This window comes from Dioscorea cayenensis, chromosome 19 (assembly GCF_009730915.1).
Source record: "Dioscorea cayenensis subsp. rotundata cultivar TDr96_F1 chromosome 19, TDr96_F1_v2_PseudoChromosome.rev07_lg8_w22 25.fasta, whole genome shotgun sequence".
NCBI classification, from domain to species: Eukaryota; Viridiplantae; Streptophyta; class Magnoliopsida; order Dioscoreales; family Dioscoreaceae; genus Dioscorea; species Dioscorea cayenensis.
In genome coordinates, this window is record NC_052489.1 from 3,942,556 (window position 1) to 3,966,252 (window position 23,697).

General features: G+C 34.4%; 4 protein-coding genes across 4 annotated transcripts in view; 1 reads left to right on the forward strand and 3 right to left on the reverse strand.

The window, feature by feature from the left end:
• The window catches only part of LOC120283484 (myosin-2-like), a 30,252-nt gene extending 29,376 nt beyond the window's left edge, over positions 1-876 (forward strand). Inside the window, exon 10 of the mRNA XM_039290178.1 lies at positions 28-876. Coding sequence (XP_039146112.1) covers positions 28-510 — 483 coding nt within the window. The 3' untranslated portion in view covers positions 511-876. The remainder of the gene's footprint in view (positions 1-27) is intronic.
• A 1,531-nt stretch (positions 877-2,407) lies between these two features.
• On the reverse strand, positions 2,408-5,180 carry LOC120250269 (transcription factor IIIA). The gene is made up of 6 exons (XM_039259066.1): positions 4,951-5,180; positions 4,726-4,863; positions 3,818-4,100; positions 3,271-3,515; positions 2,962-3,102; positions 2,408-2,797 (listed from the first exon to the last, which is right to left on the reverse strand). The coding sequence occupies exons 1-6, from the start codon at positions 5,158-5,160 to the stop codon at positions 2,618-2,620; spliced, it is 1,197 nt and encodes a 398-aa protein (XP_039115000.1). The 5' UTR covers positions 5,161-5,180; the 3' UTR covers positions 2,408-2,617.
• Positions 5,181-6,210: 1,030 nt separating this feature from the next.
• LOC120249918 (probable galacturonosyltransferase 10) lies at positions 6,211-10,259 on the reverse strand. The gene is made up of 2 exons (XM_039258628.1): positions 9,919-10,259; positions 6,211-7,808 (listed from the first exon to the last, which is right to left on the reverse strand). The coding sequence occupies exons 1-2, from the start codon at positions 10,075-10,077 to the stop codon at positions 6,366-6,368; spliced, it is 1,602 nt and encodes a 533-aa protein (XP_039114562.1). The 5' UTR covers positions 10,078-10,259; the 3' UTR covers positions 6,211-6,365.
• A 2,035-nt stretch (positions 10,260-12,294) lies between these two features.
• Positions 12,295-18,402, reverse strand: LOC120283291 (DEAD-box ATP-dependent RNA helicase 10). Its single transcript, XM_039289933.1, has 13 exons — positions 18,241-18,402; positions 18,033-18,156; positions 17,886-17,955; positions 17,018-17,080; positions 16,145-16,219; positions 15,128-15,247; positions 14,331-14,372; positions 14,155-14,229; positions 13,779-13,925; positions 13,474-13,611; positions 12,850-12,961; positions 12,655-12,743; positions 12,295-12,558 (listed from the first exon to the last, which is right to left on the reverse strand). The coding sequence occupies exons 1-13, from the start codon at positions 18,371-18,373 to the stop codon at positions 12,490-12,492; spliced, it is 1,257 nt and encodes a 418-aa protein (XP_039145867.1). The 5' UTR covers positions 18,374-18,402; the 3' UTR covers positions 12,295-12,489.
• Positions 18,403-23,697: the final 5,295 nt, after the last annotated feature.

Here is a 23,697-nt window from a genome sequence, read left to right on the forward strand (position 1 = left end):
TTCATCATTTTCGTAATTTATATGCAGGAAAGCTTAACTGCAGCAAAAAGGAAGCTTGCTGCTGGTGAAACGACAAATCAATATAAGAAGTTAGATTTACCTCCAAATCGCCACAACTATGACTCTGAAGATGGCATGTCATCTGATGCGCATACACGACGAGGCGTGCACACACCAGAAGGGACACCAGCCAGAGTTCCTCATGCTGCAACAGCAAAAGATTCTAATGGTACAACAAATGTTATCAGCAACCTTGCAAAGGAGTTTGAACAACAGAAAAAGGTTTTTGATGATGATGTTGGAGTCCTAGTTGATATAAAATCAGGGCAGTCAGTTTCAGCTGGTAATCCTTATGAAGAATTTCGTAAATTAAAGGTTTGCTTTACTGCTTGGAAGAGGGATTACAAAGCTCGGCTACGTGAGACTAAGGCATCCCTTCAAAAGATTGGCCATTTCGAGGGGGAAAAAGCCCGCAGAAAATGGTGGGGCAAGATCGGTGCAAAAACATAATTCACCCTTAAATGAAGTGTGGTTAACCTCATCTTCGACGCTGACATTCATTTGGAACATAAAGTCGAGCAGAGGGACAATTAAGAAGGCATGATTACCTCGAACGCATTGATCATATTGAACTGTCTTCCTATTCTACAGTACCTGAAATGATTATCAGTCATTCGACTCTTTGTTCGTCGTGTTGCAAAGTGGTTAGTTCCTTGTTAATAGCTAACAAGATGTGTAAGAGGCAAGATGGTTGTATGGTTTTTGTTGCTTGTTTCCGGTATAATGTGGAACATCAGATGTAAGAAATTATTCAATTGTACAGAAACTAACCATTATGTTGGAGGAAGAATATAGATACAGTTTATAAACATCAAGTCCCAGAAGATTTTTAAAAATGTGATGTGTGTACTTTTTGAAGGCCAAGCATCTGCAATAATACATTCTGAAGTTTTTTTTAGTCAGTTGGTGCTTGTTCTCAAGTCATCGATTGGCGGAAGCAAGATGATGAGTTGGAAATGAAAAGCGTCTTATGATTCATGTCTTACGATTCATGAAGAAATTTTACGTGGACATGTTACTCAAACTACAAAGAAGCTAAATAATCTTAAGAAGGTTACATTTACATTTTCATCTTATTTCATTGTGCTGAACTTCCACAGTTACTTGCTTGTACATTGGATAAAGTGCATCACTCTGCAAAATATGAGTTAACTGTATGAGTTACTTGATGTCTGGTGAAATATGGAGAATAGATATATATATATATATATATATATATATCCTAGGGTTTAGAAGTTTCAAGTTATCATATGTACATCAATCTATCAATGGTTTAAAGCTTTATATGTCAACTGAGGGTAATGTGCTGACTTGTTTTAAAATTCATCCTGCCCTCCTTTGATAACTTATACTTTGTGTAAACCTAGTCATTCATATCTGATATAAGACAACCTGTGAAACAACTTCCTGCTGGTTATAAGCTAAGAAAATAATCTACTTGCAGTGTGAGACACTGAAAGAATTTTTCTTGTGATTTTTAACCTTTGAAATGGCATTTTCTAATTTCATTTAGAAAATTAGTAGTATGCATGTATGTATATATCTATGGCAGTTTCATGTGGAAAATCAATAATATCTGTGTATGTATATACACATCTATCTATCCATCCATTCTGTATATGTATGTACATGTACGAAGTGCATGTTTTTGTGAGTGTGACTAATGATTATGAATTCCAGGAAATGACCATTTCCAATAATGCAAAAGAACAAGGCTTTTTAGATAAGGTATTGCCTCCTTGATTTATTACTTGATTATTATTTGTTTTTTTACCAAGCGGTCTATTGATAGCATAAGTGACCGACACATTTTCTGAAAGTGTAAACAGTGTGAACAGTGATTATGTGTAAGTGGTTCTGGCGCACAAGAAATTTTAAACTGCTCATCTTGGCAGAACTTTTGTATGTGGGTTAGCACCTTACGAATATATACATAAAAGCTCCATTCAAACCACATGATGCCTGAAAATTAAACAAATCAAACAATCAATAAACAGGCGAAAATTTTATCCCAACCCATGAAAATTCAGTATCTTCCCTCGAATTAGTGAATTAGGCAGGGTCCTGTTGTATAGAATAAGAAAGGGCCAGTCATGAAATTTAAAGGCATCACAACAATCCCTGCTGTATCTTGTTGCCTTCAATAATAACTGTATCAGTTCCTGAAATAAAATTTAAAACTGTTCAAAGATTCATCTGATTAGACACCATAAAAACAGAGGAAAACCTGTTGATCCTCTCCCTACGGTCTAGGTTACAACTTGCACAAATTATCCAGAATACAATTAAACCACAATCTTCATGCATAGCTGACAAGAAAAAAAAAAAACCAACTGAAATCCAAGCCTTTGGGGAAAACAAACAGTTTCAAAAGAAATCTTAGTATTTTGTAATTGTTCCATGTAAACTTGAGTTCCTGGTCGCTGTTGTGAGGTACATACTTTTATATGAACAATTAAAGTAATCTAACCTAAGCAGGACTCCATCTAACTTATGTATAAGTAATTTGGAACTATTTATAGCAGACACATAATATAAACCAAAACATATGGACCATTCACTCTTGATTATCATCTGAAAGCAGCCACCTCAGGTATTCTGTTCCATCATCTAATGTGGAAGCTTCAGCTGGAGGAACAATTCTCTTTCGGAGTAATGACTCCACTGACAAACATTTCCGTTTCCGTCCACCCCTTGGTTGTGAATGGAAAAGCTCATCAGTCTCAACAAAGTCACCCTACATTGTGAAAGGAGAAACATAAGCATATCACCATAGACAATTGGGTTATTATGAGCATGTTAATGATGCAGGACTAGTTTATTATTATAACACGGCATTATTTATATTCTGGTAGTAAGGGTATGCTTCAAACTCAAGAGTTTCAGACTTTTATTACTTACTTGAACATACACATGAGCACTTTTCTCATGATTATCTCGCACATGCTTGTATGAGAATTTCTGCCCACAATCAGCTATAGTGCATGTGAATGGCCGACAGTCTTCATGAACAGCCTTCAAATGCTTTGTGAGATTTGATTTCTGCATAATCAGGGTGTATGTTAAAAAAATCCAATATAGAATGCAGACATTCCAAATATTAAGCGCACAATGATGCCAAGGAAACTAGTATCACATTTTCTATAAATCAGAGCTACTGATGGATGCCAAGAATGTTTGAACTAAACAAAGCAAATTAATCACTCTTACATTTGAAAATGTGCATAAGCAATCTTCAAAAGTGCACTTAACCCGCTCAGTTGTACATTTTCCACGTTTTCTGTCATGAGCACGTTTGTGCCGCTTGAAATTCTTCTTTAGCTGTCGTGCTCCACACACCTCACATTTAATATAACGGTGAGATGACTCAATGTGAGCCTTGAGGCATTCAGAGTTTGTGAATTGCTTCAGACAACTTGGCTCACCACAGATAACCTCCACATATTCAAGTTTAACTGTAGGATAAAAATGATCAGTTATTTAATTAATTAAAATAAACTTCTTTTATAAATACAGTTCCAACTATCTCACAAGCATAAAATTCTAAATACTATCAGCATGTCAAATTAAAACTCAAGAAATGCACCACATGACAAGTTATCAACTAAATAACAAAAATTCTACCATGACTTCGACACAATAATCATGTACAAATTCAACTAAACTCCAATATATATATATATATATATATATTCACACCAGGAACAAAGAGCGGCAAATTTAATGAAGCTAGAAAATAGCATAGGATGCCACTTACCATGTGTCCCTTCATGTTTTCTCAACCGGGATGCATATTTGAATACCTTCCCACACCCTTCTTCTTGGCATACATGCTTCTTTTCAGAGCCATTTGCAGTAGTAACATCATTGTGGAATTCTTTCACATGCCTAGTCATGTTGCCCTGAAATGCAAACTTGCGATTGCAGTTATCTAAAGGGCAAGTAAAGATCTTCCCTTCATGTTTCAGTGAATGTCTTGTCAAATGGTCCTTGCGGCGATAACTGTGAGGGCAATCATCCAAAGGGCAAGCAAAAGGCCTCTGCAACAATCAACAAAAGATTTACTAAAAGCGAAGACAACATATTGAAATTTAAGTGACTTGCATGAACCAGCAAATCAATATGAAACAAGCATATTAGAATGACTGCATGAAAGATCAAAATCAAATTCAGTAAATGTCTTTTCAATTCTTATATAACTTTAATGCAATCAATAAAATTAGAATATCCACAAAATACCAAAAGAAGAACTTTCATATAACAAACCAAACATCCTGCCAGAAGACAGCAATCAGTGAGAAGAATTTTCGCTTCTGAACCATATTTATCACACAGCAAAACAAGAGATCATGATACTGAGAAAATAAGCAAAAAGGTCAAACCTCATTACATTAGATCGCGTGAAAGAGGCAATCTTGATGGAGCTTCACAGGAGGTCCCCCTCCTGATACTGGTCCATTCAAACGCCTCATCGCATTTTGGAGTTCTCTACATGGGATCCAATGCTTCACGCCATAAATCCACAATTGTTTCAAACTATCATCACCACCAACCAACCAACCAACCAAAATTTTAATAAAGAATCTCAATCAAAGCCAACACCTCATTTCTCAAACCCAAACCAAGAGAAATCCATTCCAAGCCCAGGAAAACAAACATCAACACCTGTAAAGAATGGCTTTGCATGTGTTGTTTGAGATGAGCAGGCTTCCTAAAGCTCGCACCACACTCCTCGCAAGTGTTCCCGCCCTTCTCCTCCGTTGCTGCCTCTATGCCACCCTTCTTATCATCCGCCATATCCTCCTGCAAGCCATTCCCTCAAAAGATCAGAACCCTATGAACACAAGAACATCGGAATCGTCGATCGTTGATGGATGGGAGCTAGGGTACCTGGTGGTGAGACAGGATGTGGGATCTGATGAGAGCCTTCTTAGACCTGCAAATGCCACAGAACTCACAGTAATATCGACGGATATCACGGAACACCGGCTTCTTGATCTCCTTCACCATCGCCTCCGTCTCCTCCAGCGCCAGCGCCGGCGACGGCGACGGCGACGGAGAGGATGTTGCTTCCTCTGCGTCAATGGCTGCGGTTCCCATCGAGGGTTTCTCGAACCTTTGTTCACTCGAGTTCGAAACCCTAGGGTTTCACTGTATATTTATAGGAAGAGTAGCACGCGAGTCTCACGTGCTTCATTTTAGATAAATTAAAATTTTTGAAAATATTTTTTAAAGGGCCTTGTTATCTGGTTTTAAAATTTAAAAGTCTGATTTTTTTTTTTTTTTTTTTTTTTTTTTTAAAATTCCATTTTTAGTGGTACATTAAACGTGTGTGTTGTTTAATGAAGTAAATTTATAACTATTTTGTTTGATAAAATTTACGTTTAAAATAAGTTCAAATCTTTGTTTATCACAAATCCATTTCTTTTTATCGGTTACAAATTCATGTTATTTTTTATTTATCATTTTTTAATTTTAAAAAAATATTAAAAATATTTATTATTTTTATTTTAAAATTATCTTTAACACTCTATTCAACACTCTTGTTAGAATTAAATATGAAAATATAAATTATATATAATTTTAAAAAAATAACTAATTTTTTATAAAATTTTATAAAATAATTAAATTTTTTGATATGTGAGATTCAGTAAAAAAGAACAGGAGGGAATAAAATGTAAGAAAATGAATCCTTGCAACTTTCATTCCATTATGCAAAGACACGGAAAAAAATATATAACAATCTCCCAAATTGACACAACTAAAAATTAAATAATTAAATCAATGTGGAAGCACAATATATCCACATTACAACAACAAGATCCTTTAGCAAACAATTGAAATTAAAATATAGTGAAAGTCAACTCATTTGTGAATTTCTAGAGTTTGGAAATAATTCCAATAAAAAAAAAAATTCAAAACTTACAAATCTTGACAAGTTGAATAACCCTACCTGAAAGTCAACTCAATTGACAAATTCTAAAGATTAATATATCAACCAGAAAACTTGGGGAGTTCATCTTTGCAACATCAGAGATAAAGACGGTCAAATTGCGATGAATGAACCTCAAACATTGAAGATCAAATGAACCTCAAACATTGAAGATCAATGCCTACCAAAAGTTATAAACACTTTGCTGATACTGAAGATATCTGAAATGAAGGATATATATATTGAAGGAATATAGACTGAGATCGCAATCCTACCAATCGACAAAATTTTAACTCTGTGCATGCTCTTTGTAAATAGTTTTTTGGCAGCTGCTAGGAACAATCAGAATCTACCATCTCAAGGACAAAAAGAATTAGTGCACGAAGCATCGTTGCAAAAGAGGGTGGGAATAATCTACATACCTATCCCACAAACCTTTGTACTTCTCCATTGCAATCTTAAGCCATGGTTTCATGTTACCATTATAATGTAGCACAGCTCCTTCCTTGATCAGTGAAGGTTCCACTGTTGTGTAACCTAAACCTAATACATGCCACTTCGGGTCCAATGTCTCAACAAGGCCGTAAAATGCCAGCAGGCCAGGAGGCAGTGAACCGAGCTTCCATAATGTGTGATCTTTGTTCCTCTCTTGCCAATAGTGGTAGATTCCAGTCACATTTCTCTTCCTCCACTCTCTTAAATCAATTACATTCATGCCAAATGCCCAGCCACATGCATCTGGATCAAAATGCGCACGTATGAGCGGGTGAGAGTAATTAAGGTACTTGTGAAACCTGTGGAATGTCTCCATACAAGTCTCAACTGCGCCCATCACATTCCCGTTAAGATTGATTGAGAACAAATCCGATAGATCCTTCTGAACTACTACATCATCATCTAGAAATACTACCTTCTCCAGTGCAGGATAGACTTCCGGAATGTAAAACCTTAAATGGTTTAATAATGACAAGTATTTAGGGTTGCGGAACTTGATTGGAGTTCGACTATCGCCACTTCCAGAGAAGTAGAAGTTCTGTGTTTCAGAGTCTTGGAGCTGCTTTAAGACAGGCACATATGATGCATTAAGCCAGCTGAAATCTTCAACTTTCTGGATCTCCACAGTTGCACCATGAAAATTGTTGAGAAAGAACCAGGCCTTCATTGGTGCATAGTTCACATCATCAGTGACCAAGTGGAAAACGATGAGATCTGGATGCTTGGAATTCAATGTTGTTGAATTGACTACAACTGATGCAGCCAGAATATTGTCTGAAAAGACACAATAATGGTAGAGACGGTTGTCCTTGAGCCTTTCTGATACTCGTCTTTGTTCCACAAGTTTCCTTTGAGCGTTTGAATTTTGGAACCATTCCATTGTAAGCTTGAGACCAAGACAATATAGACCTTTTGGGAGCTCTTCAGCAGCAATCTGCCCATACTTTGTACTCTTTTCAGCCTCAGATTTAGATTTCTCTTCAAAAGATTGGACTTGACCTTTCAACTTTGCAATCATGGATGAGCTGTCATAATGGAGCTGTTGGGCTTGGAAGAGCAGAAAGGCCATGTCACGGATTGTGGTTTCTGCTTCTTCAATAGTCAATTGGGTTCCTCGTGCTGCCACACTGGATAATAGATCTTGAGAGCGGTGTAACTGGGCACTAAGTTCTCCTGCAAACCGTATATTGTTACTCTCCTTGGCAATTGTAACATAAGACTTTGCAAGAGAGATTTGGTCCACAACTTGCCGTGTGGCTGAATGAGGACTAAGCATTTCATCTGTAACATTGAGACCTTCCACAAAAGTGGTGATATGGTGCTGCTTGAAGGAAAGAGCATTTAATTAAAACAAGTGTCAATTTGAAATGTCAGGTGCTTAAAAACATGTTTTAGATAAGTAATGTAAAATGTAAAATCAAGAACCTAAAGTATAATAAAAGTATATTAAAAAAAAAAATCAGAAAGTTTGGTACAAATGCAGAATTCAGTTCTGCAACATATACCATCCAGATAATTATGAAACATATGAAGGAAATGAAGAGACATAATTCTGGGAAAAAATTTATGACACGTCAAAAAATAGAGACAGGCTATAATAATGAAACATGCTTCCAACAATATTTTCTCTTCCTTTCACCAACAGTAAGTTGTACCAATAAAGCCTACACAACAAATGTCATTTTTTAACACTAGTGTATCGTCATCCACCATTGAAAGTGCGTTGAGGTGGTGTTTTCGGAGTTTCCAATCTGAAGGCTCAACTCCCTGGGCAAGATCAGTAGTCCAATGTGAAAATGGATGGTGGATGGCATGCCTCATGGAGTTGACTTGGCATATGGCATGGCCCAAAACAAGAACCAAAGTTAAATTCTTCATCTCTCTCCGAGATGGCAACTATCTGTATGTCTTTCCCAAAGTGTCATGTCATTAAAAATATAATAAAAAGGCACATTTGTAATCATGGAAATTGACATATTTTATTAGGGATGCGTTGGGTCATTAACTCTAAAGGGGATGAAAACATAATGAAAATAATCAAAAAAATTCTGTGATGCAGTAATATATGCCTAAATAGAGAATTTTTTTTCCTAGTTCATTTTGTGATCCAATTAGTTGAAATCATTGTTCTGAAAAAAAAACTTAAAACCACCCATTAAACCAAATCAACTAAAAGTTTCGGGTCTCCTTCTATCTACCATGAAAACCAAATTCATGAAATACACCAAACAATGCTCATGAAAAAGAAGGAGAAACACATTCCTGCATTATCAAATGGTAAAGAGCTAAAGTTTCCATAACCCATGTAGGTATGGAAAACGATTAAACATGTCAAGGGATACTTAAAAACATGTCATGGGTCATTTGTTAAAACCTCTAAATTTTGAAGCAATCTTCTTAAACATATGATAGAACAAACGAACAAACAAACAAACAAAGATTTGGTAAATGTGCCCTCATATCTTATGTTTCTGAAGAGTTTGTTAGGTATTCATATAATTGGACAATAGACTAACCATGATTCAAGGTAATTCAAGAAAGGGATATTTGCTATCTACACCTACATATCTGAATTTACAATTTTACAGTAACATGTTGATGAGGAGATAAGAAGGCCTACCAAGATTTGCTAGAAGAAAACTAACCCAGACTTAACATATAGGCCTTTAAATCAAGATTTTTGATTAGTGAGAAGAATAAACAGAATTACTGGAAGATAGACTAACTCTTATTGAAGGCTCTTCAGAAAAAGGGAATTTTTTTATCAATATCTAAAAAAGTGAACTTTAGATAGCACATCTGTGAAAGAGTTACCTCTTTGCCTTTACATTTTATAGGCTCAAGATATGCAAAACCTTCTTCAATAAAAATATAAAAAATATGCAACCTTCTCAAGCATCCAATATATGATCCAACTGTAGTTCAATAATCTAGGGCATAACAAGATATTCATTCCTAAAAACCCAAACTACATCACAAGCAATCCAGAAAGCACCCAATGTTGAGTGTGCATATTGTAAAATCCAACACTATGCCTAAACATAATCTAACCGCAAATCAAGTTCCAATATTTTCCATAAATTAGTGGAATTCAACCTTTCTATTTTATATATTTTTCCACAATTTACCAAACTCCAATTAGCCTTCACATCTCATAACATTCCTATGGCATTCAACAAACATTTAATATTTTTACCCTACTTAAATCGCCTCACGATCTCATTTCGCCAAATAATCAAAAGTCAAGAGCACCTATTTCTATGAATTCCAATGCCTAATTCCCACAATCAACAAAAAAAAAAAAAACAGAAAAACTCAAACTTGAATAACAAAATGCAAAAAAAGCCTTCATTTATAAATGAGAAAAGAACAAAACCAAGAAATCAAAAGCTCAAATTGAGATTAGATCAAATGCTGCAAAGAGATCCAACCTGTCTGACAAGCGGCGCGGATCTCGGTTGGCTCTCTCGGCTAAACAGCGAAAGAAACATCAGAACACCCAAACCCCCAATCACCAGCCAAAGCACCCAACCGCCGGAGATCCATCGCCTCCTCGCCGGCCTCCGAAAGTCGAATCCCCTCCTCCTCATCCCCCACCGCCCCAAGCCACTCAGAACCAGCCAATCCCGATCCAATCCAATCCAAATCGCATCAACAGCACCGGCAGATTGAGAAGAGACTAGAAATGGAGAGATCTGAGAACCCTAGGGTTTTGAGATCGAGACGATGGAATCGATTCTTGGGAGAAGGAGAAGACTCCAAGCTCCATCACTCTCACTCTCTCCGCTTTGAATATAATGGGAACGAAGCCATTCTTCTCACGTTTCCCATTTTCCACGTTCACGTTTCTCATGTTCGTGTTTCCCTTGAATAATACTCAGGTATTAATTATATAATTCTAAAATGAAATATATTTTTATATATATTGACGTTTGATTGGAGTACATATATATATATATATATATAGACAAAACTGACATAGAATTAGATAATTTTTTTCCTAATAGCTAAGATGAACGGTTAGGCCGTTAAAAATAGATTCATGCACAAACCTTGATGATGGCGGGGCCTATGTACACATGAGTATTGGGACCACCCACACACAACCATTACTCACATTCTAAAAAATGTGTCATCACTTAAGATTCAAACTCTCACCTTTTGGGAATGTTTCAATAGAGATCCGACTATCAATAGATCACTTGGTCGTTGGTAACAGTGTTCATAACATTATATTGGTCTTGAATGAGGTAGATGTAAAGTGGAGAGTGTAAACCAGTTTAGACGGTTCGGATCTCATAAAAATTATTATTATCAACAATCTAATGGTCCAGAATCCATCATATATTATGTATTGTTCGTTCTCACCATTCTTGAGAGTTTTAATGTTGCATTGTTTTTCATAATTTATTATTTATAAAAGCTATTGTTTATCTTATGATCACAGCCGCTTCATTTCAAATGAATAAGTAATTTATGGATGTTTGTAAATTTAATTATTTACGAACATTTGTGGATAACCGGTCATATATATATATGTAAATAAAAATTATGATTTTTTTTTATATGTAACTTATTTTTTTTTGGCAATATTGCAATGGTTAAAATAGAAAAGACATGTTATATGTATAGTAGTTTATTATTTGAAAAGATTAATTTTAATATTTTATTTTATTAATTTTAGTTAATAAATATAAAATAAATTAATTGAATTGATCCCTTTTTTTCAAGTGTTTATATTGAAGGAAAAGGCGTTTTTTTTTTTTATGAAAGCGTTTCCCTTCTCTCTTGTTTCGTTTCACACGGAATTCCACCGTCGGTTGCCTTTGTCCTATTTAAGTTCGATTTGATTTCTGTTGTAAATATAGTGATGTGGAACTTTATTGGTCAATTTTAAAAGAAAGTTAAAATAAAATAAATTATTTTTATAATACTTTCCTTTAAACATAATTATAAAACATTTAATTCTTATTGAGGAATTTGAAAATTCAACTCTTTACATTTGATTTCGGAGTTTGAGAATTTAATTTTTTTTTTTCAAATATATAATTGAGGCCTAATAAATATTTATGATGGTTTATACTTTATACATAAAAATAAATTATACACTTTATTCACATCTCTCTTTTTCATATATATATATATATATATTTTTTATAAGAATGAAACATGAAAACAGTTATTTTTGAATAATCATGTTACTGCTTCGTGCACATAGTTTTATGGTTTCCATTTATTATATCTGGAAGTTTCAAAACTTCCCATTTATTTTTTAAGTAATCAGATTGGAATTTCCTTAATTTTGAAGGTGATTTACAAAATTAATAAAATTTTAATTAATTTAAGTTTGTTTATAAAAACATCAAAATATTTTAAAATACTTATTTGTTATTATTATTGTTATTGGTAAATAATTCGTTATTATTTCACTATCCCATGAAACATGTTTAGGTGAAATTATATAACAGCTGGGGAATTATAATCCTCAAATATGATTACTTAAAACTTAAAAATATTTATAACCACAAACTTTATATCTGAACCCTAAACAATTTAAAAAGAAAAATACTTTTTCAACATAAATCATGAAACAAAGCAATTCACAAATAATTCTTTTAAATGGGTTTTTTCTAAATAAAATTACCCAACTTTATTCTCCTGTCACTGCATAATTTTTACATAAAGAAATAATAACCAAAAAAGAAAAAAATCTTAAAATTGAACTAAGTTTTGAACTGGAATTTTGCTCATGTTTTTAAAAGTTTTCATATCAAATACTATAGTTATTATCATTAAGATCAAGAACATGCCACAGCTCAAGCATCCAGGCCATGAATTTTCTTTCCAGAAAATATGAATGAATGTTAGTGATTTCTATACATTACACATAAAAAGGAAGAATAAAAACTAACCCGGAAACTGGACTCTCAAATGTGGCTCAAAACTGTTTCAGCATTTGGATGCTTTGATAGTACGGAGACGAATACAAACGGGCACACTTTTCACCGTTCTTCGTCGTCGTCTGCCTTACCCCTTTTCCTCTTCCAGGAGCCTGCTTTTTCCTTGATTTTCTATATGCGGAAAAAAAACATAAGTCAGAAACAAAAATTAGGGATCAGATTTTGGAAATGATTGATTTTGTAATACACAGTAAGTATGTGCGATACCGCAAGAGCAATCCTCTTGGCATCTGATACTTGTCCCATCAGCGGCTGCACCTCGTCTAGTTCTAGAGGATATTTCGGTAGTTTTTTACCTGTAGCATAGAAACAAGAATTATGGATGATTACTTCTAGCAATGAAGCAAAGTTCCATATTTCTTATCTGAAAAGAATGAGAAAACTTATCAGTCTAAGGCTTACCGATGAGCTGCTCGATTTGGAGGAACCATTCGAGCTCATACTGATTCACCAGGGAAATTGCAACACCGGATCTGCCAGCTCGTGCAGTTCTACCCACCCGGTGGATGTAATCCTGCAATTTGGCCAGTGATATATTTCATCAATAAGAGATGGTAGGGCAAATCAAGAAGAGTCAAGCACAGAAAAAAAAACAGTTAAATGTAACACTTCGGTATACTCTAGTTTGGTATCTACTTGAATGATAGACAGAAAAGTTGGGTGTTAAGATTCTACTATATAAGAAAATTAAATTATAGCTGCCAACTGCTAAAACAAACAACATGTAACTGAAATATCATGTCACTATTTCAGATTAAAATACAAATGTAGTACCAGTCTTGCAACTCGAATGCACCAGAGGAAGCACAACAGTTTGCATGGATATGAATTTCACTAACGACGACAGTAATATTGGAAATTTACAATGAGAGGTGAAAGGGATCCTGGTAGGTTAGTGACTTAAAAAAGGGGAAAATAACAGTAAAATATGTTATTATCAAAATTATGTGAATAGGGATAATGAAATTGAAGCCATAGTATGAAAAGAAAATGAATGTGAAGAGAAACATGATAGCAAGACCAAACCTTTGAATTTGATGGAATGTCATAATTTATAACCATATCCACAGTAGGAATATCAAGACCTCTACTAGCCACATCAGTGCATATAAGAATGCTGCAATCCCCAGATTTGAACTTATTCAAGGCTCCCAACCTCTTTGCCTGCCATTGAAATTCACCAGAATTAAATGTGCGTGAAGGTAAAATTGCAAACCACCAAGAAGTTACATATCCACAGTGCGCAGATAAAAAATTTGACTGAGGTTTTCACACATGAGTTGCCTAACAAAAAGCAACAGACTGGAAAATTCATTTTAATGTCTACAAACCTGGCTCATTTGACCACTAATTGGAATGGCCTTTAAACCTAAAGCTCGAAGAAACATGGACAAAAGCCTTGTCGATTCACATGTGCGGGTGAAAACCATTGAAGTACTTCCAGACATCTCTGCCAGAATATGTACAAGAAAGCAATCCTGAAAAAAACATAGTGATGATCATAATCACAGTAAGCAAACCAATATAGTGTAAATGATATTATTTGGAGAAACATGATAATTGAAAAAATAGACCATGTTATCCCAAGGATATAAAGATAAATTTTTTGTTAACATCCTCAACAAGAAAATCAAAAATAAGATGCAGAAATCCACTTTAATAGAAGAACTAACAAACCACTACTTAAACCTGAATCCAGAAACTAACCTTCAACTTTGCAGGACAAAAAGTGTACTCTTGCTTGAGTGTATCAACTGTTGAGTACTTGGAGGATGCTTCAATCTGAAAATACAAAGGTCAATCTAAGATTGAGGTGTGACAGAAATGGGCATTGCATGTAATTGTACACCCAATAAAGTTTAAGCTGAAGGAAACACACAAACCTTTACAGGATTCTTAAGACAGGCCCTCTGCAATTTGCTAACCTGCAAAAATAAGCATTACATGCTTGATCAGTTACTATTCCAACACTCACCATGATCAAAGCATTTTTGCTATATTCGAAAGGGTAGATACATTTATTTCACAAAAATTTCTAACCAAGTTCAACTAGAGGCAGAAAAAATCTTTCTCAATGAATATCAACCAACATAGATTTGAATGCAAACTCAATGAAAGAAAAGGGAAAGTGATACATAATGCCAATTATACAGAATTATGTTCACAAGAAGGAACTTATGCTAGATATATGAAACTTGAGAAACAGTGATGCAAAAATTCTTAAGAGAAAGAGGGCACACGTGTGTGCGTGAAGAGAAAACCAGTGAAATCCAGCTGCATGCAAGCTCTAACTCGCAAATAGCCAAATACACTTTGCTTGAAGCCTTAAAGAAAGAAAACCACTGAATTTCCAGTTATATGCAAGCTCTAAATTGCAAATAGCCAAATACACTTTACTTAAAACTTAAATAAAGCAAACCACTGAATTAAAAGGAAAAAAAGGCCTTATTCTATTAGTAGAAATCTTGAGAAGCAATATGAGAAATGATTATCTTAAAAGAGGCTAGCATTGAGCTACATATGTTTATTCAAAAGAGCCTTGCCTAGATTGCATATAAGATTTAACTCATCAAGAGACTCAAGACATGCCTCTCAAGCATATGCTATAGACCATGACGATAAAAAAAGCTACAAAACATATTTACCAATAAAATTCAACAATTCTATTAAATTAGATTACCTTTTTTGTCATTGTCGCTGAAAAAAGGTATGTCCGTCGATCTCGAGGAATTGCCTCCAGGATTTGATCAATTTCTTTCTCAAATTCCATGTTAAGCAGTCTGTCAGCCTCATCCAAAACCTAGCATTTTGAACACTCACATTAGCCAAACTGAATCACTGATTAATTGAGAGATTTATTTTTATTTGCCAAACCTAAAACCTTAACCAACAAAAAGAAATTTCTAACATAGAGGGAGGAATTCTGTTGACAAAGAAAAGCTACTAAAGTGAACTATAAAAGACTTAAACAATAAACAGACAAATATATGACACAAACAGGTATCTTGGTGGCATTCATGTATGAACTACATGGACAATGTTCACAGCCAACAATCATAACAAGGAACACTTAGTATGTAAACCAATATAAGCTTTATTACGCAGCAAATAAGAAATAATGGCATCTGGTATCTACAACTCTAGTCACACTGATCAAAAAGAGCTACTTTTTAATGGCTTGCAAGATGGGCATGTTACCTAAGCACATATTTTTTATCAGCAGTATAATATATAGTATAATGGGTAACACTGGCATTTTACCCCATTTTTTTTTAATCATTTATGTTTACAACTTTCACAGCTTTATGCATCATTGTGTAATGTAAATATGAACTGTCACATGCAGGAAAAGGTAGTGTTTGGATAAAGAATAAAGAAAATATTAGGTTTCTTACTCTTGGATTAAGAGCCAAGAGCCAAACACCAAAGAATAGCTTATTCCAGATTTGGGACCCTATTCTGTAATAAGAGTTCCTTATTTCAATTTAAATTATACCAATTTTCATATGGAATAGTGTATCATAGTTTATAAGCCAAGCAAAGGACGAAGAAGACAACTTCCTTAATCCCAATATCTTCTCCAATTTAGACACACAAAACAAATAAGTAACTAAATGAATATGAAACAATCTAATAGAGGCCTTAAATATAATGATAAAGGCGTGCCAATTCCACCATTCAAGTTGATGCTTCTTACCAGGTATTTTAACAAGCGAAGGCTAAATCCTTTAGTATTTGACAAATGATCCAAGAGACGCCCAGGAGTCCCCACCTGTAGAAAATAATATGATATTAAAAGATAACCTCATGTGGAAGCAGTTAAACTCTTCTAGCCATAAAACTAGATTGCCTCACAAAATTTAGTCTGGCATTTATCTATGCCAGGGGGTTACTTCCAGCTCAAAACAACCGCAAATGGAAAAGAACCGAGTATATTTGAGTATCTAATTTGCTAATGGGAATACCACCAAGGATTTTCTGCAGATTTCAAGGTGCCCAGTTGTGATAAATGTGGAAGCAAAAAGGAAAAAAACAAACAAACAAACAAACAAACAAAAATCTTTAAATGGTAGCCTTTTCCGCAGAGGATCAATCCACCAAGGTTTCAACAGTTAATGAAAACAAAGTTTGCCATAAAATAATATCTTAATTTAGATTTTATCTTTATACAATTTTGGCAACATAAAAAAAATGATAACAAACCAGCCTCCCAAAAAGCAGACTGTACTTTCGATGTTGTGCAAATCTTAGCTTACTAGGATTCTAATTATCAACATACACTAACATTTCATAGTAAGATTCAAATCAAGAAGATTTGCATTGATTGGTCCTTTATAACATGGGATCAGAACAGCAACCAAATATTTTAGCATGCCTTGGGATATCTAGTTAGACATCATAATATGTTACAATGATTACATGAGAATATTTTTTAAAAAATCTTATAATATATCATAGTGCTCATTACTCAAGTAACACAAATCTACTTCCAGGATGAAAAGACATTAGGAAAGTATAAATCAAGATAGGTACAGAAACAAAGACAACTATAAAAATAATTAAGACATACCACTATGTGGGGGCGCCTTCCAAGTGATATCGTTTGGTCCACCATGTCTATTCCTCCCACAAGCTGCAAAAAGGATCAGATTTTCTCCTAATAAAAATTCACAAATTACAGAATACGATAAACTTGGTGACAACATACATTTGCATTGTAGTGCAAACACATTCCAAAGAAGACTATCTTAGAAAGGATTCCTTAGTAATCCAATAGTTACATAGTGGCCAAAAGGAACTAAATGCAACAAAAATCATTGGACTTCCAAAAAGAGAAAGCACGTTTCTTAAATTTCTTCTGTACCTGTCTTAAGGAGTACAAGGAAAAAAGGCTTTCATTCATCTTCCTTCTAAGAATTTAAAGGTGACTTTCTCTACATTTGAAAAGAATAATAGTCCAATTTATTGACTCATCATTCCTTAGCTTTTGCTTATATATCTCATATCATAAAACATTCCACTGAAATAAATCCTCAAAATTTCTTTCTAAATCTCCGAGAAATTGGACACCAATTGTAGTTTATAATCCCATCTGTTCAAACGTCTTTAATGAGCCTGATGACATTACTGTGGTGAAATTTCAACAGCCATCAACAAAACAATTATTGATCTAACAAGAGAAAAAAAAATTTCCTATCATCAACCACAAGAAAAGCTTTATAAAATATTCAATACTAAAAAGCAACTTTTACAGCTAAACTGATGTCTTCAAACTTGTGAGTAGCTAATTCAACAAGACACCAATCTGAACATAATGTACCATCATCAATATCAGCACCAAACATCAACAATCAAGTTTCCACATTCCATATAAGCAATCAACACAGAAAGACTAATTTGGCAATAACTAAGTAAACAGTAACACCCAAAAAACTCACCACAGCACACTTAACGCCAATGCCAGAGCCCAGAGCTTCAAATTGATCTTTAATTTGGATTGCCAGCTCCCTATCCACAAACAACAGTACAAAATCAACCCAAAACAATGCATATAATACCCCAAAATCAAAAACCACAAAAAGAACCTGGTGGGAGAGAGCACGCAAGCAAAGAAGGGCTGCGGCTTCTCAAGAAGCGCCTGCAAAATCGGGAGAGCAAAAGCCCCGGTTTTACCGGACCCCGTTTGTGCGAGTCCGATCAAATCCTTCCCTGCATACCAATTACAAACAATGAAGCATACTTCAAGCAACAATTGAAAACTAAAAAAACAAATGATTTCGAATAAATTCGAACCTTGCAGAGCGTGGGGGATGGCTTCCACTTGGATTCTCGACGGTGCCCTCCATCCAAGGGAACTGCAGGCCTCGGCTAACTGCTCACATATGCCGAGATCTCCGAAAGTCTTCTCTTCCTCGTTTGCCGCCATGGCTAGGGTTTGGAGAAAGCAAAGCAACAAGCACGATGAACAACAGCATAAACCCTGGCCCGAATTAAATATTTATAGTATGATAACGGGCTCCATTTGGGCCAGTACAGCCCAGTTTTCATACGGGCCTTTATTGGGTCAGGGCCAACCAATCCGTCAATTTGGGTTCAGTTCATCAAGCCCACCTTTATAGTTTATATTACCGTTTTTGTTCTACCTTTTAAATTTTACAAACCAAAGTTAAGAAACCCAGATTTTATTTATACATATTTATTTAATTGAATTTTTTTCAACTATTGGTCTATTTTTTTAAATATCATTATTCAATTAAATTTTAGAATTTTTTAAGTAAAAATAAGAAATTTTAATATATTTAATATAAAAACAGATGATTTCTTTCCCCTTTATTTGGTTTTTTCGAGTATCAATATGGATTTAAAAAGAATTTTAAAACTGAAAACATTGTAAAATAGTTCTTTATTATAGATTTAATATATTTATTTAGATCTCACCGCCTTTCAACCTATTGATATTTGGGTTTTTTGCGTATAAGGAAAAAGATGCCTGGTATAAATAAAATACTCATCCGCACCTTTGAGATATCGCTTGTCCATTTATATATATATATATATATATATTTGAATGAGGCTCAAAATCACTTTGAATATTTGGGTTACTTCCAACAATATTCATCATAAATTATTATTTGAAAAACATAAATATATCACCAGCATCATAACATATTGCCACCGAGTCTCTTGTGTAGTGTGTTCATATCAAGGAGTATTCAAGATCAAACTCCAAACTCTACGCAAGTATAAGTGTATCTATTGAGCTTATGGTTGCTCTTCATAGGGGTGAGCAAAATCGGGTACCCAATCCGGTTTTAAAAACCGTATTGTGGTACCTGGTTTTCATTTAAAAAATTGGGATCAAATACCCAAAAAATTCTGGTCAAAAAATCAGATACCGGATTAGATCATCGGATCCGGATTTTTTGCTCACCTCTAGCTCTTCTTTTTGCATGTCTATACAAGTACTTGACTTTTTTTGATAATTGTGTTTGTGACCTATTTATAATATATATATATATATATATATCAATAAGTTTTTAATTTTTTTTAGTGACTTACGTTTTAATTGGACGAAAAGTTTAGTCCATATAAATGTGAAATGATGTTTTAAGAGATGAACTAAACATATTGTCCCGTCAACTTTTGCTACCAAATTTAATTATTTAAATAAACAGAAATAATATTTTTTAAGAAAATACTGACAATTGATAAACATCTGTCATTAAACAAGCACATATAAATATAATTTTAAAATCAAAATTTTAAGATGTTTAACTTAATTAATATTAATTTAATTGTCAACTCTATATCATTTTTTTCCTAAAAGAATTGTTTATATAGACTTTTTTTTTAAAAAAAAGAAGAAATAGAAGAAAAAAATATTAGAAAAAAAATCAAATAAAAAATATATATGAGGGCTAAAATGAAAAAAAATGTGCGGTACAAATTGTCACGTGAAAAAAAATAAATTAAATTAAAATCAAAATAAAAAAAACGAGTGAGAATATAAAAACAGAAATAAAAAGAAATGGATAAGATAAGAAGGGATTTTGAAATTTAAAAAAAAAAGTGAAGAAGGAAAAAATCTCTCGGGGTTGAGGATTTTTGGGGGGAAGTTGAGGATTTGTGGAAAAAGAAGAGAAAAAAGGGAAAAAAACGGGGAGAAAAAAAAAAGAAGAGAGAGAGGGAACAGAAAAAAAAGAGAGGAGAAGGAGGAGAGACTGAGAAGGAAAAAAAAAAGAGGCTGACAATGGTCCTTCGGCTCTATTAGTTCCTCTCCCGCTCTCTTTTCTCTCTCCGAATGCTACCACGAGATGAGCCAAAGAAAGTCAAGGATAAGATGAAGTACAACAGCGTGGTGGTGACGATGTATATGGCTTCTGCCGCCGTCACCACCCTGGCAGAACCTAAGAAGCCTCGTTGCTTGTTCTCTTCTCCGATCCCAGATCTCGATCTCAATCCCGAGGCAATGAGAAGATCAATGGCGAGAGACAACATTCAATCATAAAAAAAAAAGATCATCGATGAAATTCTTCATCAAATTGACTTGTTGGCACTTTGATGTTTCCCTATAAAAAAAAAAGAAAGAAAAGATCAATTGCTCCACCACGGCAAGCAAGATGATGTTCGAACCCCTAGCACAAATCTCGAGGGCATGCTTGAGAAACTCGTCAGTGCTTATGACTTCAAGAGGTAGATGCTCTTATAGAATTCTATTCAAAAATATTTATACATATACATGTTCTAGTTGCATCCATGCAAAATGCCTAGATTTTAGTTTTACAAAACAAAAATTCTCATAACCCGTGCTTCACTGTTCATTCATTCCTATGTGAATATTAGTCATGGTGGGACATGCACTGTGGATTGCTTTGTGAACCATGCATTCCTTGCTTAAATGAGTAATGAGTTATATACCATAGTAGCATGTCTTTATGTATTACTTGCCAGCATGTTTTCGTAATCAAAACCTCCATCTCATGTCTTGGCCTTTAGATTTGGCTAATATTTCGATGTAATCCGAGACAGAATGTTATTCGTTCGATATTTGGATTCTTTGTTAAAAAAAAAAAAGAGGAAAAAAAGAGAGAAGGGGCTCTGTTATAAAATTCGGCAAAAATTTTGTAGAAAAATTGGGTTTCATTGCAAAATCTATGGAGAAGTAAAAAACGAAGTATTTGAGGACACATGCAAAATTGTGAAAATGTGCGAAAATATGAAAGTTCGAGGGTTTAACTGCAAAAGCCATGAAAAATATGAAAATATGAAAGTTTGGGGGTTCATTTGCAAAATTTCATAAAATGTGAAAAAATGAAAAGTTAGAGGGCCTCAATGCAAAAAAAAAAGAAGAAAAAAAAAGGATTTTTAGCGAAGATGAGGGGTACTTTGGTAATTTCACAAGACCCCCTTAAGCTTACCGTGATGTCTAATGCATGTTGATTGCTTTCTTTTCGAGGGCCTCTTCATTGCCTCTTAACAATCACGGAAGTGGATTGGCTATTGAAGATCTTTTTAAAACTCTTTTTGAGCTCTTGGACCCTGTTTGAGGCCATTGACTCTCTTTGGAGTGATGACAAATTTCTTTGAACTGATGGACCCTGTTTGAGGCCATTAACTCTCTTTCGAGTGACGAAAAATTCCAAAACCCTTAAAACTCTCTTTGAGTTGATGGACCCTGTTTGAGGCTATTGGCTCTCTTTCGAGTGACGAAAAATTCCAAAACCCATAAAACTCTCTTTGAGCACATGGACCCCGTTTGAGGCCATTGACTCTCTTTCGAGTGATGAAAAAAATTCCAAAACCCATAAAACTCTCTTTGAGCTCATGGATCTTGTTTGAGGTCATCGACTCTCTTCGAGTGATAAAAAAATTCCAAAACCCATAAAACTCTTTTTGAGCTCATGGACCTGCTTTGAGGCCATCGACTCTCTTAAGAGTGATGAAGAAATTTCAAGATCTTCAAAAGCCAAGAATTCTAAAAAAAAAAAAAGAGAGGAAAAAAAATCAAATCAAAATCAAGGCATTAAAAAAAATGATGAATCAACAAATGAGCTCAACAACCTCAGAGTTAAAGTGTTGAAAAGTTCACAAGTTACAAAAAGCTTCACAAGCATGAAAGCTGAAGCTTATATAAAAAAAAAATCAATCAAATCAAGTTCCAAATCAAATCCAAAATGCAAGTTTCAAAATTCAAGATGCAAATTTCAAATGAATCAACCAATGAGCTCAACAACCTCAAAGCTAAAGCGTTGAAGAGTTTAGAAGTTGCAAAAGGCTTCACAAGCATAAAAGCCAAAGTTCATGAAAAGCCAAACCAAGTTTGTGATTCATCAATGCAGAGAATCTACAACTTGAAATTTAAATCAAATCCATGATTCAAGTTCAAATGCCCAAAATGCAAGTTTCAAAGTTCAAGATACAAATTTCAAACAAATCAACAAGTGAGCTCAACAACATCAAAGTTAAAGTGTTGAAGAGTTCACAAGTTGTAAAAAGTTTCACAAGCCTGAAGGCCGAACCTCATGAAAAGTCAAATCAAGTTCCAAATCAAGTTCCAAATCAAATCAAAGAATGCAAATTCAACAAGTGAACCCAACAACCTCAGGGAGGAAGAGTTGAAGAGTTCACAAGTTGTAAAAAGCTTCAAAAGCATAAAAGCCGAAGTTCATGAAAAGCCAAACCATATTTGCGATTCCTCAATGCAGAGAATCTATAACTTAAAGTCCAGATCAAATTCAAGACAAACTCAAAACATCCAAGATAAACAAGCTCAACAACCTCAGAGTTGAAGCGTTGAGGAGTTCATAAGTTACAAAGAGCTTCACAAGCATGAAAGCTGAAGCTTATAAAAAAATCAAATCAAGTTCCAAATCAAATCCAAGATGCAAGTTCAAAGTCTAAGACCCAAGTTTCAAACAAATCAACAAATGAACTCAACAACCTCAAGGCTAAATTGTTGAAGAGTTCACAAGTTGCAAAAAAGTTTCACAAGCCTGGAGGCCGAAGCTTATAAAAAATCAAATCATGTTTTAAATCAAGTCCGAGATGTAAATTTCAAATGAATCAACAAATGTGCTCAACAACCTCAAAACTAAAGTGTTGAAGGGTTCACAAGTTGCACAAAAGTTTCACAAGCCCAAGAGCCGAAGCTTATGGAAAGTCAAGTCAAGTTCCAAATCAAATCAAAGTTGCAAATTCAAATGTCCAAGATACCAAGTCTTGAATGAATCAACAAATGAGCTCAACAACCTCATTGTTAAAGCGTTGAAGAGTTCAAAAGTTGCAAAAAGCTTCACAAGCATGAAAGCCGAAGCTTATAAAAAAATCAAATCAAGTTCCAAATCAAATTCAAGATGCAAGTTCAAAGTCCAAGACACAAATTTCAAACAAGTCAACAAATGAGCTCAACAACCTCAAAGTTAAAGTGTTGAAGAGTTCACAAGTTGCAAAAAAAGGCTTCACAAGCATGACAGATGAAGCTTATGGAAGGTCAAACCAAGTTTGTGATTCATCGACATAGGAAATTCACAGCTTGAAATCCAAATTAAATCTAAGATGCAAAATCAAAAATCCAAATTTCAAACAAGTCAACAAATGAGCTCAACAACCTCGGAGTTAAAGGGTTGAAGAGTTCACAAGTTGCAAAAAGCCTCACAAGCCTGAAGGCCGAAGCTTATAAAAAATTAAATCAAGTTCCAAATCAAATCCAAGATGCAAGTTTAAATGTCCAAGTTTCAAGTTTCAAATAAA